Genomic DNA, 13493 nt, shown 5'->3' with positions numbered 1-13493 from the left:
TCTTGGGCCCGGAATACGTATATAACATCTCCAGATTTTCAGCGTCATAATGCTATAATTACCAACAAGTCTTCTTACCCGTGCCAAATTATGGTCGTACACAAGAGGAGTGAATTCTCTCACTTTGTATTAACTCTATTATATCCTAACCATCGCAAATGATTTTTATCGCTAGAATCTATAAAGAAGATATTTGCTATTCATCGGAGCTATAAACTCGACGTTTAATGGAGTTAATATACATTTTTGACTTCGCTAACACAGAGTACAGCAACGGTACTTGATATGCTCAGTGAACTTTTCAAAATCCCTTTATATGCCGATATAAAGTCAATTACACTACCAGCATAACTGTAATTGTTCAATTCCTGTCACAATTTCCAGCCCTGTCTCATCCGAATATGTTGTAAACCATTGCTCAACCATCAGTTACACTCCAAAACAAGTATGGAAAATGCAGGCAACCTCCCAAATTAAAACCTGCAAATTTCTCCTAACGAAACGTTTTCAAAGAGTATACGTAGCTGTCATTTTGATCTGACATTACACGACTTGTAAAACTCATTCCATTACACACACAAGACAGACCAGTTGAATCTCGCTTAAGCGCCTACGAACAAATCGAGCACCGATGAGGGGACGGTAGTTAGCCTATATCAGCCACTATATATCTCGACCAACCAAGAAAAAGAAGGGATCTTACAGTAAGCAGAACAATTCTGTGCGGTAACATGAATCTAAAAAGCCTGAATTCAAGGTCACTTTATGGAGCCCCACAAAGCATGGGTGAGGTCGTACAAAATACTGAAATTGGATATATAAATTTCAGAGACCCTTTTGTGATGAGGTGGAAATTTTGTTCAAGTTTTTATTACTTTTAATTGCTTGCTCAAACAGTAATAATACGATCGCCCAAAAGCCATTCCGTCACCAGAAGCTACGACCATGACCCTCCTCGCCATCCTCTCCCTTTCCCTCCTCCTCCTCCCTAACGCACTCGCCCTCCCCAACGTAACCGCAATCCCAGCCGGTCCCGGTGACTGCTCAGCCTACCCGAACTTCTACGGCACAAACGGGCGCACCTCAGACGCTTTCATCTTCCTCCCCTCGCAGGCCGACAACCCCTCCGTCAACAACCTCAAAACCAGCATTCTGAACAACACACTCGTTGTTCTCAATGACCCCTCCGCAGACCCAACGATTTTCTGCTGTATCGCCCCGAATATCTTTGATGGCTGGGCGGAACGCACGTTGTTGCTCGAGGGCGATCGGAGGATGAGATATACAAGTCAGGGCGTTACGCCGGAGCTGTATGTACATGAGATTGAGGGCGTGAAGCAAGAAGGAGTATTTTTGGGGAGTGAGGGGGTGACGAGGTGGGTTTTTGGGGAAATTGAGGGAGGATGGGGTGTTAGGTTGGATGGGGATGGGGTGGTGAATGAAGGGGAGTTTAAGGGGTTCTTGAGGGCTGAGTTACCTTGAGGAGGTTCTTGAAGGCTGAGTTGCCTTGAGGAGAATCTTGGGACGGCAATCTCAATATTCGAGGGTCAAATGTGTTTTAGGGTTTATACTAGGATAGAAACAGGAAGGAGCGTAGAAAGAATATTGATATCGTTCCTTGCGTTGATAGAGAGAAGTAAATATGAGCAAAAACAACTGAAGAAGCTTTACTAAGGCTAGCATGACTGATTAATCGTGCAGAAACGTGTAGAAGTCAATCTCGTCCATGCTAATGTGACTCGATTCTCATGAAAAGGGTGAGGGGGTAAGTCACATGATACAGTTAAGCGAGAAAAGAGTTAGGTCCCAAATCGTGCTCTCTATGTCATAGGGACTTTGAATGAACGTAATTATCTAGGTTCAATTTGATATTAAGTCGAACGAAGTCGGAAAAATGGAAGCTAAGGACGAGGAGTATAATAAAGTATGCCACCATTACCCGGAAGAGCAATTGGCAATCTCCATCTTTCTGAATTCTTCTACAACAAGAGAAACAAAAGAAGCATTTACTATACAAGGTTTTGCGGAGATATTTCATATATTTCTAAAACTTTGTTTCGCAAAATATAAGCTAGATATTAAGTTTCTATTTCTGCAATATACGTAACACTATGGCTTTTCTCTATACGCTATTGTTTTAGTAATACTAAGATACTAGCAGAATAGTAACTATGACTGTGTACTGAACATAATTATTCGTCCCGAAATACAAAACACTGAAATTTATAAAAGTAAAAATCCCCACTTTGAGTTGTGCCATAAAACTATTAAAACCAAACCCCCTTAACGACTGTCAAATGAGAGCCCCATAGAGTATTCGTGACGCTGGGATACAATCTCATTCCGCCCCAGACCACTCATCCAAAACTGCAGTTGTTAAATTCAGTCAAATTAGTGCATCTGTTATATGGACAAGACATTTATCCAAATAATCGCTACTTAAGTCTATTTACCTATCCTAATAAACACACACAGGTCTTTATTGTCTCTGTTAATACCTTTCATCTGGAAGATTATGGTGAGGTTGGTGTACACTAAACTAAGCGGCACGAGTTACATGGTTCAGCATGATTGTTGTAGTGTGTGAGGACTTGATGTTTTCGTCTAACATACCTTCTAAAATTTCTGCGATAAAAGGTTTTGGCTTGATAAAATAAGTACCCGCAAAACAAATTTAAAGCGTGAGCACATTAGGATGGGTAGTGCCTGCCAGCTTTTGCAATTGAAAGACCTCCAATGAAAAGCCTAATTAAATGAGATATTCGAATCCATTTCCCCTACTTGCAACTTCAAACAATTACACCTTCTCCTCTTCTCTTCGGTCAATCCCAGAACTATTAAGGCTATTAACACGAATCATCCCTGATGAATCACGAGTAGTCGACCTGAGAGATAAGATAGCGTATAATTTCTTAGTTCCCGCGAGTAAAAGGGGTCAACTTTTGGGCGAAGGACGTCGAAGAGAAGATAGGCAGACTACGATAACACTGGGTCCACACTCTTACATTGTAAGAAGTAGCAGACGAGTTATCGGCTTTTATGCGTCTGCTTGTGAAAAAGCGATGATGGTGTTGTCGTGAATCACCGTTCGTATTACCGATGATGTTATGGGACTGTGATTCATTATCATGGATGCGGGATGCTGAATGGAAATGTAAATTTACAGTATACCAGTAGGAAAGGTCGTGGTGGGTTCTATCATATCATGGCTCGGCATCTGAACTTTCTCTGTTTCGATTTGGACTGTCTACGCAAAGTGGTTTACTTCAAGTAAATCTAACGGCGAACTTTATACCAGATCGTGTGCTTTGTTTCATCTCTGGCTGATACAAGTAAACAGAAAACCTGAAATTATCAGATGAACTTAACTTCAATCAACTGAACTCAACTTCCTCAGCCATTCTCTGTTATTCAAAAAAAATGTAAAGTCAGCATTCCTCCCACATAATTTATAGAAAAGTCCGCAGAACTTGATTCATCTCCCTCCGAAACAAAACAGTACATATCCTCAAACCAGCAGATTAATTCAACATCACTCAACTCATCTTCTATAACTTTTTCTTTGTATCGACACAGAGCTCGGTGGAAGGAATTCTAATAAGACCGAATTCCCGAAAGCCACGACACAAACTCAACGTTAATCACCTCATCTTTCTGAATCGTATCCCCGTTCCTTACATAACACCCATTCCAGATGGGTCTCTGGACGAACCATATGCAGAAATCCTTGTACACTCCATATACATCTTTCCTTACCGCACAAATACATTAACACTCGAACCACCCGACTTATTTAATTTGACTCACCTGAACTCGAATTCCCTGAGTATGATAATCTTCAAAGCTTATATCAAACAAATAATACTTAGAATAAGGTACTTTCACCGCTTGAGATACTATTCCAAGTCTGCTCCTCAAACTTTCACGTCTCGATCTTCCATCACTGTAACCACCACCTTAAATCGCGAATTATACAAGATACAATCAAAGAATAAACATCGCTATACCAACGGTCGGAAGAATGATGAATATCCGAGCAGACTACATCCCTCCACCCCCTTTCAGCACACCTTACATCTCAAACTCATCGCATTACCAACACTATTAAATTACCTCTTTCCACCAATATAACCACCGATATGCACCTCTCTTCTAAAACCTCCAAGCTTTACCAACTGACCTCGAACTTATCTCTACACTTCTAGTCTCGCTACCAAACACCCCTACCACTCCTCATTTCACCCACCATCTCCCCTTCGGAATCCGTGTCAAATGAGCTCTCATAGCCGCTCTAGTCTACGAAAATCCCTACCAGCGCTTCCTCTATTAACTCTACCTTCACACTCTAAAAATAGACTACTTTCTTCCTGCACCATCTATCCATCCCTATCGCAAAACCATCAATATTCCCCAACCCATCAGATATATCCACATCATCAGTATCCTCCTTCCTCAAAATCCACTCAAAAACCTCGAACGCACCACATATATGTAACGATCTGCCTCCACCTATCTCCCACAAACCGAAGCATACCCGCAAAAACCACAGTAGCCATTTCATTATCTGCTTAACTCCATCTAAAACAACGCACAAACCACCAAGCCCAACCGCCAACCCCCCAAATCTTTCATTCCGCGATCAACAACACTTCAACTACTTTCCCCACCATCTACAGACTGAAACTATCAACCATCAAGAAAAATTTCATAGAATTTCGAGTGTTCAAGAACGAGTGATTTCTCCAATTGAGGAGTGATCGCGGTGTGCGTCCCAAACCACACATGATCACCTAAACTTAAATTTCAAGTAGACCCAACAAACCACTGTCTGTTTTCTAAAGGCAAAAAGATTAGGACAAGACACGAATCCAGGTGCAACGGAACCCGTACTGCTAAATTTGTATTTCGAACATAACAGCTTGAGAAGTTGTCGTTGATGTATGGATGAGCGACGCGTTCCCAGGAGTCCAGGAGGGTTTGATTTTTAAATTGAGGTAGAGGACTTGATTCGTTTTCTTGGTCGCGTTTATCTACGTATGTTATCCCATTGATTTCCGGTGAAAACCTGTCAAATAGAACGCGTCGCAATACCGAAGTTGCATCCATCACCATAGCTTGCACAAGGTCGGGATCTGCACGAACCATCATAATATCACCGGGGTTCCATAGGGGCAAACACACATCAATCTAACAAACGTTCAATTCTCTCGAATATTATGCACAATCTCAATCTCAATCTCAATCCCAATCCCGAACCATCTGCCATCAACCAGCCGTCCATTCATCCAGCTGCACCTCTCCACCGCCCACCCAACAGCATTCGCGCATGGTAGGATCAACTACCACATAGGGAATATGCAATATCGACAAGCTAGAAAAAAGATGCAGGTCAAAAAGATGCATGCAAAAAACGTAAGCGAAAGATGCAGGGAACAGTGCGACAACGAGTACAAAAAACATCTTGGTACATGATTAACCATCTCCTCTTTTTCTCCAACATTTTCTCTCCCCCACCACCATGCAGTTAACAACCCATTCTAATCCTCTTTATAACACTTTCCATCTCCAAGTTCAACCTTCTTTCATTCTCAATATGTATTCACGCAAGGATTATGAGGTACCGTTCGTGATGACTGCCTCAGCGGGGCTTGTTGGCCCGGTCGCCTTTTTTGATCGAAGGGTGAGCGGGAAGGGATACTCTTCTGGGTCTTCCTCTTCTCTGTTAAATTGTCAGTGTAATTCGGGAATTTGGGAAATGAATTAACTTACGGGAGCTTCCACGCGACATAGTCCTCGGTGCTAAGACCCTCTCGTCCTTCCTGTAGACTAGCGAAATCACCAGGAGTCATCATTCCACTGCGATCTCTTGGCGAACCAGGTACGGAGAATGGTCTTGAAATCTTCTGCTCAACACCTGGAATGTAGTCTTCATCGTCCTCGCCCTCGAACGATGCTGGGTATGCTCTGCGAAGTGCTAATTGTCTCGCCTTGACGTATTCCATTCCCATTCGTTTCCAGTCGAGAAGATCGCTCAGTCGCTCGGTACGGTTACGTTGGTTGATACGTTGACGTCTTGACTTGTTGGCGAAATCGTACATGAAAGAAGTAAGCTGGTTAACTGAATCATCAACACCCTTCATCCGGCGATCGACGATATAGATTCCGTAGTCGGTAGAGTTCTCAATCAATTCTTCCATGTAACATCCGAAACCTGAGAGGTTAGTGGTAATGCTAGGAACTCCCATAACCGTACATTCGGCGGGTGTGTATCCCCATGGCTCGTAGTAAGAGGAGAATACACCAAGATGGGTACCTCGAACGAAATCATCGTAATCCATTGGCAGAACTGGGTTGGCCGAGTTCAAGAACTCTGGGTGGAAGACAATCTTGACTCTGTCAGATGGGTGGTTGAAAAGTTGGACTCTTCGGATCTGGTTGAGAATTGGATCCTCAGCATCATTTGCCATGTTGTGTGTAACAATTGGAGGAAGTCCATGTCTCTTCATTGCGAACAGTCTTCGGCGGAGGAGAATTTTGTCCTGGCTGCTAATCAAATCCTTGTCATCTGGCATAGCATCTCCATCGTGCCATTTCAGCGCACGCTCGAAAATTCGTTTTCCTACTCCACGTTCGATAACATCTACCGTGTCGCGCAGAGACTTGATGACGGCCTGACCCTTCAATGCCTCAACAGTCAATGACTGCGTTTGCGCAGGCATAATGATGAATGAGACAATAGTCATTTTAGATCCAGCGGACTTGAGTCTGTGGTTCAATCTCGCCAATGATTCAATAAACATGTCAACGCCCTTATTCCTGTACTCGTAACGACCGGCAGTGAAAAAGTAGAGGGTATTGTCTGGATCGAAATCGTTATGTCCGTAGAAATGACCTCGAACAAAGTCATGGATCTTCTCTTTCGCTTGCTGGTGAAGATTCTGGAACTCGTGCATGGCGGAGAATTTTGTAACATTGAGACCATTAGGAAGAACACCGTCTGGCTTGCGCTTTAGGAGATGCTCCGATTCGTATGCAGTAATGTGGGAAACGGTGGTGAAAACATCGCAGGAGTGTGCAGAAGCGCGCTCAATGCAGTAACGATGGTAGATACCACGCTTTCCAGCTTCAGCATCTACATCAAAGTACTGTAGGTTATTGTAGAAATCAACGGAACCGGCGCAGAGATATCTTCCTAGAAGGGTTGCGTGTGTGGTGAAGATGGTGGTGACATCGATTCTTCGCTTTTTGCATAGAGGAAGGGCTACACCAGATAACCATTCATGGAAATGCGCAATGACGGCCTTCTCTGTCTCGTGTGCGACGAACTACAAAAGTTAGCCTTCGGATGATCAATTGACTTTCTCTTGCTTACCTCTCCCAAGAACCACGCAACCAAGTAACCGAAGACGACAGCTTCATTGGTCTCATCGTCTCCTGGAGGCGAAGGAATTCCTGCTGTATTCCACAGATCCGCTTTCCACTCATCCAAGAATCTGTAGGCAGTTTTTGTATCAATTAACAGGACTCTGGGAGCTCCCTCGATCAACCATCTTCCGTAAACCATGCTGATACCTCTCTCTTCCATCGATTCGATTGTCTTAGCTAAGTGTGGATTGGTAGGTGTAAGGGCTTCAACTTCGACAGCAGCCTACGAGAATTAGCTGTGTTTTCACAAAAGGTATGTGTGCTGAACTTACTGAGGCTTTGTTAAGGGGGCCAATAAGGCAGTATCGGTCGCCATATTCGGCGGTTGTAACTGGAGCTTTCGATTTAATGACAGAGTAGATACCACCAACTGTGCGCTGTTAGCATGTGAAGCTGCCCCCTCAATGGGCTCTGCTGCGTACCTCGATTCGCAACTTCGGTTGCGATCTCAAAAAGGTAGTGATCGCGGATATCTCTCTTCGGATTGTGTATGCTCAAATCTTGGGCCATCGTGTCGGCTTGGAGGATGCAGTCGCACCCGTTTGTGGTTTGTGAAGAGAAATGTGGAAGACAAAAGGGAGGAGTGCGATGCTAGGATGACGATAGTCTAGACTGAACCACGCACGGAGGGTTCTGGTCTAGGTCGAAATTAGTCTGCCGTAATTTCGAGTGGGCAGCGCGATTAACTTTTTACGCAAAGTGTCAGCTTGAGCATCAGAAGCTTGAGAGGAAAAGTTTGTGAATTCAACCGTGATCGAATCTTCTGGTCTTGTGGTACGAATAGAGCTTTCCCCTCACAATGTGCAGATCGCAGCGATTCTGATCGGCAGACCTCGAGATGATGGGCTGTTGGAGGAGGACCTACCAAGCTAATTGAACAGCGGCAAGTGGACTGCAAATATGGTTGAGAATTCAATCAATCGATACACATTCCTCCGTCGCGGGCGAGAGTTTGAAGAATGGAAGAACGAAGCAGAAGGAGTGAGGAAGAGCAATTGAGCGAGGAGTTTGGTCCAAGGAGCTCTCAGGTATTCTCCACACCACTTTTAAAGACGGGTTCGTCGCCTTCTCCGGGTTGGATATCAAGAAGGTTGGGGCAGGGATGGGGGTGCTGAAGCGGGCTGTGATTGGCTCTCTGACAGCTCATGTGGACCTCGCTTCATGCCAGTCGCTGGCTCCCCATGTCGATGAGATCACAGCCCCGAGCGAGGTCGTTTACTGTCTGTTTGCAACCAAAATAATTCAACAAAGTCCAACAATAGCAACAATGCGACAAACCAGTGGCACAGGAGACGAGACCATGTACAGATCACTTTAGAGGCGGAACAAGGTTCGACTGAAATTCCTCAATATCTTCATGGCCAGATCTCGCCTGTAGCTGTCGACTACTGAATTTTGTGCAGCTAATCATTAGTAGTCTCCCCGCTGGTGGTAGAACTAGCAATCGGTCCTCCTCCTCCTCGTGACCGCGTTTGAACCGTCTTTGCGTGCAGCAGCCCAGATGTTGAATTGACTGAGAATGCGGGGTCAAGGGTTGAATGCCACCGAATCAAAAACCTTCAACGATGCGGGATCAATTGGGTTCCAGCATCGAATTTTTCATCCCATCAATCGCATTATCCCAACACTTATGATTCTTCCTTCATTTTACCGCCGCTTCGTGGTCTGCGCCTTGCTAATTATCTGGGGACCAGATCCGCAGCACGTGGAATTTTGATGTCAAATTTTACTTGCAGTTTCACAATAACGACTTCCATAGTTACGGATACGGTTGTCGCACTGGGCAATTTTTGGATTCCAGCAACCCCACCTGGATTGAGCGCTAATGTCACATGATCCACCTCCTCAGTGGGACTGCTCCGCATTCCAAGATTTATTTTCACCGCGCTCGACCTCCGCATTTCTGCAAACATCTGTTTCTCCACACACGCAGCATTTCATCATTGGCGCTTTTGATACGAGGTGGACGACTTTTATGACGACTGGCTTTTATAATCACCAAAGGCTGTATCAATTGTGAAGTTTTACCTGCGAAAGTAATTCAGTTTAAAATCTAATTAGACCTAAGAAGAATCTTTGGCATAGACTAACAGGTAGATAGTGGTATACTGTTGTGGATTATATGTGATATTTTGCATCAGACCTCAAACCTCCCATTTACTATCATCCACGTCTTCCTCATCTTTGAATATGCGCTCCCTTTTCCTCCGCTTATTTGAGTATGAATCCATCTCCTCGTTTTTGACAACGCGCGGTCTCTTGCTCTGTCTATTGGAGTGTGGATTTGTGTCCTCAGTTTTGATTAAAACATCACTAGTCACCGGCTCATTCTTAATATTCGCTTTACTACTCCTCGCCATTTCCATCCTTTCTTTCTTGACAATCGGACTTCGAATCTCCTCCTCTTTTTTAATAACTAGCTTCTTAGCAATGGGACTTCGAATCTCCTCCTCTTTCTTAACAACTACCTTGTGAACAATCGGACTTCGATTCCACTCCCCGTCTTTAATATCCACCTTCTCAGCAATGGGACTTCGAAATTCCTCCTCTTTCTTGATAAACCCCAGCTTGACTCTCGCCATTCCTATCCTCTTCTCCTCCTTTTTAACAGCCCTTCTCTCCTCCTTCATAACCACCTCCTCATCACTGCTCTTGCCATCAGTAAACTCAATCTTCATCCCCACATCCCCATCCTCATCAATCACCTCCCCAGTCTCCACGCAAACCTTCCCACTTCTAATTGACTCTGCATACGCAGCCGGATCCTTATTAAACGCCCTCCACATCTTGGACGCCCACCGATTCGTCTCCTCGAATGTCGCGTCAGGCCTCAAGATATCTCCATCAGCAAGCCGTCTCCCTTCCTTCTCTGCCTTTTTTCTCTGTTGTTCAAACCAAGATTGCACTTGTTTCTTCGTCAGGCCGGTATCGTGAACTAGCAGAATGCGTTCTCCAGTCAATGGCCAGGCGTTTTGCTCGAAGACTTCCTGCAATTGAGCGAGTTGCGCGGGCGTTTTGCGAGTAGCTCGTGGAACGCCGTTGGCGGCAGCGAAGCGGTTGGCAAAGTATCTAATGGATTTGTGTTTGTTCTAGTAATAAGTAGATAAAAGTTCCTTACCTCCCGATTTCTTGGGATGTGACAAAGGGTCCGAGATGACTGCATTCCACGGCGACCCTGAGACAGCGCTTTTTCGGCGGACGCTCATCATATTGACTCCATAATTCCCATTCTTCCTCAATCACAGCCTGTTGGGCTAGGTTTCCTGGGATTTTCATTTGCGAATTCTGCAAATGCGTTTTGATGCCATTGAAGGAAACATTCTTCGATCTTGCGATGAGGTGAGGTGAGCTAAACGGGGAAGACGCGTCGCGCGGTCACGAGATGCTGGTTCGAGGTTATCTCCCGAGCGACCGGAGATTAGAACTCCACGACGACAATTCGAAGATTGATGAATACTCGGGACAGAGGTTATGTCCTCTCCTATGGTCATTAATATGGCCGTGAACCAAATCTTCACTCACAAGTCTCAACTCTGCGTACCTGCTTTTGATCAATGCATCACCGGTATATTGCAAGACTGACGGTACACCCCTCTGGTGTATCAATGCTAGAAAAGGACGTTTTAACACTCCTTCTTTAAATAGGTATATCCATTCTTTATAAGAGAGGCAATCTTGCATATCTATTAGAAGGATTGAAATTTTTGGGGTAGAATATCGTGCTTCACTGCGAGGAGTGTCCCGCCAGACTTGCAACCCACTGGTGCATGGGCTGGAGTTCCAGGCGCAAGACTGCCAGAAAACCTTGATGGAGATCTGCGAAACTTGCGAGTATCTAGATAAGTTTCCACTCGGTTTTCAGATTTATGTCGGATTCTTGGAGTCGATGTGCCAACGGAATTGGTCAGACCGTTGGGTGAATCGAGGCTTACCCCATGTGACTGACGACAGTAAAGCACAAATGAAATGGACATCGAGGTTGATGGCTGATTGAGTATAGTGAATACTGAATACTCTTCTACTTTAGCGTCCAAAGTTCGTAACAGTCCTCTGAATTAGCATTCTCGGTTGTGTCCCACTGTTTCTCTCTTGCAAATTCTAGCATAATTGTCGTGCTACCTACATCTGTCTCAACTTCTTTTATTTTCGACCATAACACCGATCTCCATCAATCCTCAATTTAAAGCTATCCGCAGAAACATCCTACGATATCAGAGAGTTCTGTATCACCTTCTATTCATTCCCAATACACCATGGAGGATGCTCAGGTGGGCAACCAGCAGATTCAGCCTCCCACCACAGAGTCCCGAACCCAAGGTCAAGCGGACCCGGGACCGTCGTCTATCAGAAAGAGGAAAAGAAGAAGGGCCAGTCGCTATTATCCTCGGGAGAAATTAGGACGCCCTTTCAACGCATTTCTTGTAAGTGGCAAGATATCCGGTTTGCGTACTCTTCTACCAGTCAGGTGGCTGAGATACAGATGTACTCAAGATTAGATGGGATCCCCGTGATTGTTTACAAATTAGCTAATTATGTCCACAGAAAAACGGAGGCAGATATACCAAAAGATCTAATCAGTTGTCGATTGAAAAGGAAGAAGGAATACATGTGCGTTTCTACTATGGAGCCTAAACTGTCTTCCAACTTATACATCATAGTCTCAAGCATGGGTGAACGCGATAAATCCGCAGCCTGAATCCTCGCTATTAGCTCTTCCATACGAACTGAAGCTAAAGATATACACATACGCCCTTAGGACTGATTGGAAACAACCCATTCTTACACCCCACAAGAACGGTAGACATTACCGTAACATGCACCCATACCCTCATCTACCGCCATCCCGTGGCGAAGGTGATTTTCCCTGTGTCAGGAAGCGTCGTATGGATGAATACAATAGATCTTGCGAGACAATCAAGACATATAATGCCCTGTCAATATCGTGTCGCCAAATCTATTTCGAAGTCGTGTAAGTCTCCACACTTGATTTGTCTTATTACCCTGCTAATAGAGTCAGTGGTTCCGGAGTTCTCTATCGAATTTCTATCTTCTCGTTCAACTCTGTCTACTTTCTCAAAAATTATGTGAACTTCATAAATCCACGATTCAGACCCCTCATTACGAATCTGCGAATGAAGGTTCAGGACGATGGTAGTCGCGAATGCACACTATTCTGCACTCCGCTTTTCAAGGCATTAACCGAAAACTTGAGACTGCCAAAACTAGAAATAGTCATTGATGTCGACATAGATAGCTGTCAGGTCATTTACGTACGACTTGATAATAGTACAAGTATATATCGACGAACCCTTTTTGTACGGCAAGATTGCCTCGCGCCCTGGGCTGCTGGACCTTGGCATTTGCTAGCGGGAACTGGATTGAAGGAATTAGCGATCAGATTTAGGAATGATTCAAGGCTGCCCTTCGCGGATGATGATGAGGAAGCCCTAGAGTTCGTTAGGGGTGTGGGGGCCATCATTGGATGTGGTGGAGATGATGAGGGCGATGGTGTGGAGAGGAGTATCGGAGCCAATTGTGGTAATCACCTTTGTAATTATCTTTGCGGGGGGTGTGTTGTGACAGGTATTTTTGAGGACCCGATGGACGAGTAGATTGGGTCTGAAGTGTTGGTTTGCATACTCGTCAGATTTCTGGATGAAAGTATGTACTATAAAGAATGACCATAGTATGCCTCCACGAAACATCTAGGCTCAGGAATGTCTATGCAATACTGAGCCATCGCGAGATAATAAAATATATTGCACAACATTCTTAAAACAAGCACAACCTCTAGCTAGCATGTTATGTTTGGGCTCAAGTTTATTAATATGAGCGTTGTGGCTCCGACTTCATGTCAATTTTGAAGCTGACAGGGTAAACTATCTTTAGGATAACAAAAATTTGGGTATCAAGGGTTAACTAATCGATATAATAGATCTGTGTATCTGTAAGCACCTCATGAACTATGGTGATGTTAAAGTGACACGTGACAGAGCCTCTCCGTCCCTACCTATTCAGGCAGACGTCCATCCTGGAGCTTTGCAGAATAACACTTCTCATGGACTCCA

At 44.5% G+C, this 13493-nt stretch overlaps 4 protein-coding genes across 4 annotated transcripts; 2 read left to right on the top strand and 2 right to left on the bottom strand.

Moving 5' to 3' along the window:
- Positions 1-945: 945 nt before the first annotated feature.
- GLAREA_11709 (uncharacterized protein) lies at positions 946-1482 on the top strand (the record flags this gene model as incomplete). The annotated part of the gene is made up of 1 exon (XM_008089852.1): positions 946-1482. The coding sequence occupies one exon, from the start codon at positions 946-948 to the stop codon at positions 1480-1482; it is 537 nt and encodes a 178-aa protein (XP_008088043.1).
- Positions 1483-5610: 4128 nt separating this feature from the next.
- GLAREA_11708 (UDP-Glycosyltransferase/glycogen phosphorylase) lies at positions 5611-7935 on the bottom strand (the record flags this gene model as incomplete). Its single annotated transcript, XM_008089851.1, has 5 exons — positions 5611-5719; positions 5770-7325; positions 7373-7648; positions 7698-7795; positions 7848-7935. 5 exons carry the CDS (start codon positions 7933-7935, stop codon positions 5611-5613), a joined length of 2127 nt encoding a protein of 708 aa, XP_008088042.1.
- A 1634-nt stretch (positions 7936-9569) lies between these two features.
- GLAREA_11707 (Homeo) lies at positions 9570-10701 on the bottom strand (the record flags this gene model as incomplete). The annotated part of the gene is made up of 2 exons (XM_008089850.1): positions 9570-10494; positions 10544-10701. The coding sequence occupies 2 exons, from the start codon at positions 10699-10701 to the stop codon at positions 9570-9572; spliced, it is 1083 nt and encodes a 360-aa protein (XP_008088041.1).
- A 977-nt stretch (positions 10702-11678) lies between these two features.
- GLAREA_11706 (uncharacterized protein) lies at positions 11679-13037 on the top strand (the record flags this gene model as incomplete). The annotated part of the gene is made up of 4 exons (XM_008089849.1): positions 11679-11846; positions 11968-12033; positions 12084-12394; positions 12443-13037. 4 exons carry the CDS (start codon positions 11679-11681, stop codon positions 13035-13037), a joined length of 1140 nt encoding a protein of 379 aa, XP_008088040.1.
- Between the last annotated feature and the right edge of the window lie 456 nt (positions 13038-13493).

The sequence above is a fragment of the Glarea lozoyensis genome, assembly GCF_000409485.1.
Source record: "Glarea lozoyensis ATCC 20868 chromosome Unknown GLAREA8, whole genome shotgun sequence".
NCBI lineage: Eukaryota > Fungi > Ascomycota > Leotiomycetes > Helotiales > Helotiaceae > Glarea > Glarea lozoyensis.
The sequence above is the reverse complement of the archived record's forward strand: the minus strand, read 5'-3'. Positions and strand labels throughout refer to the sequence as shown.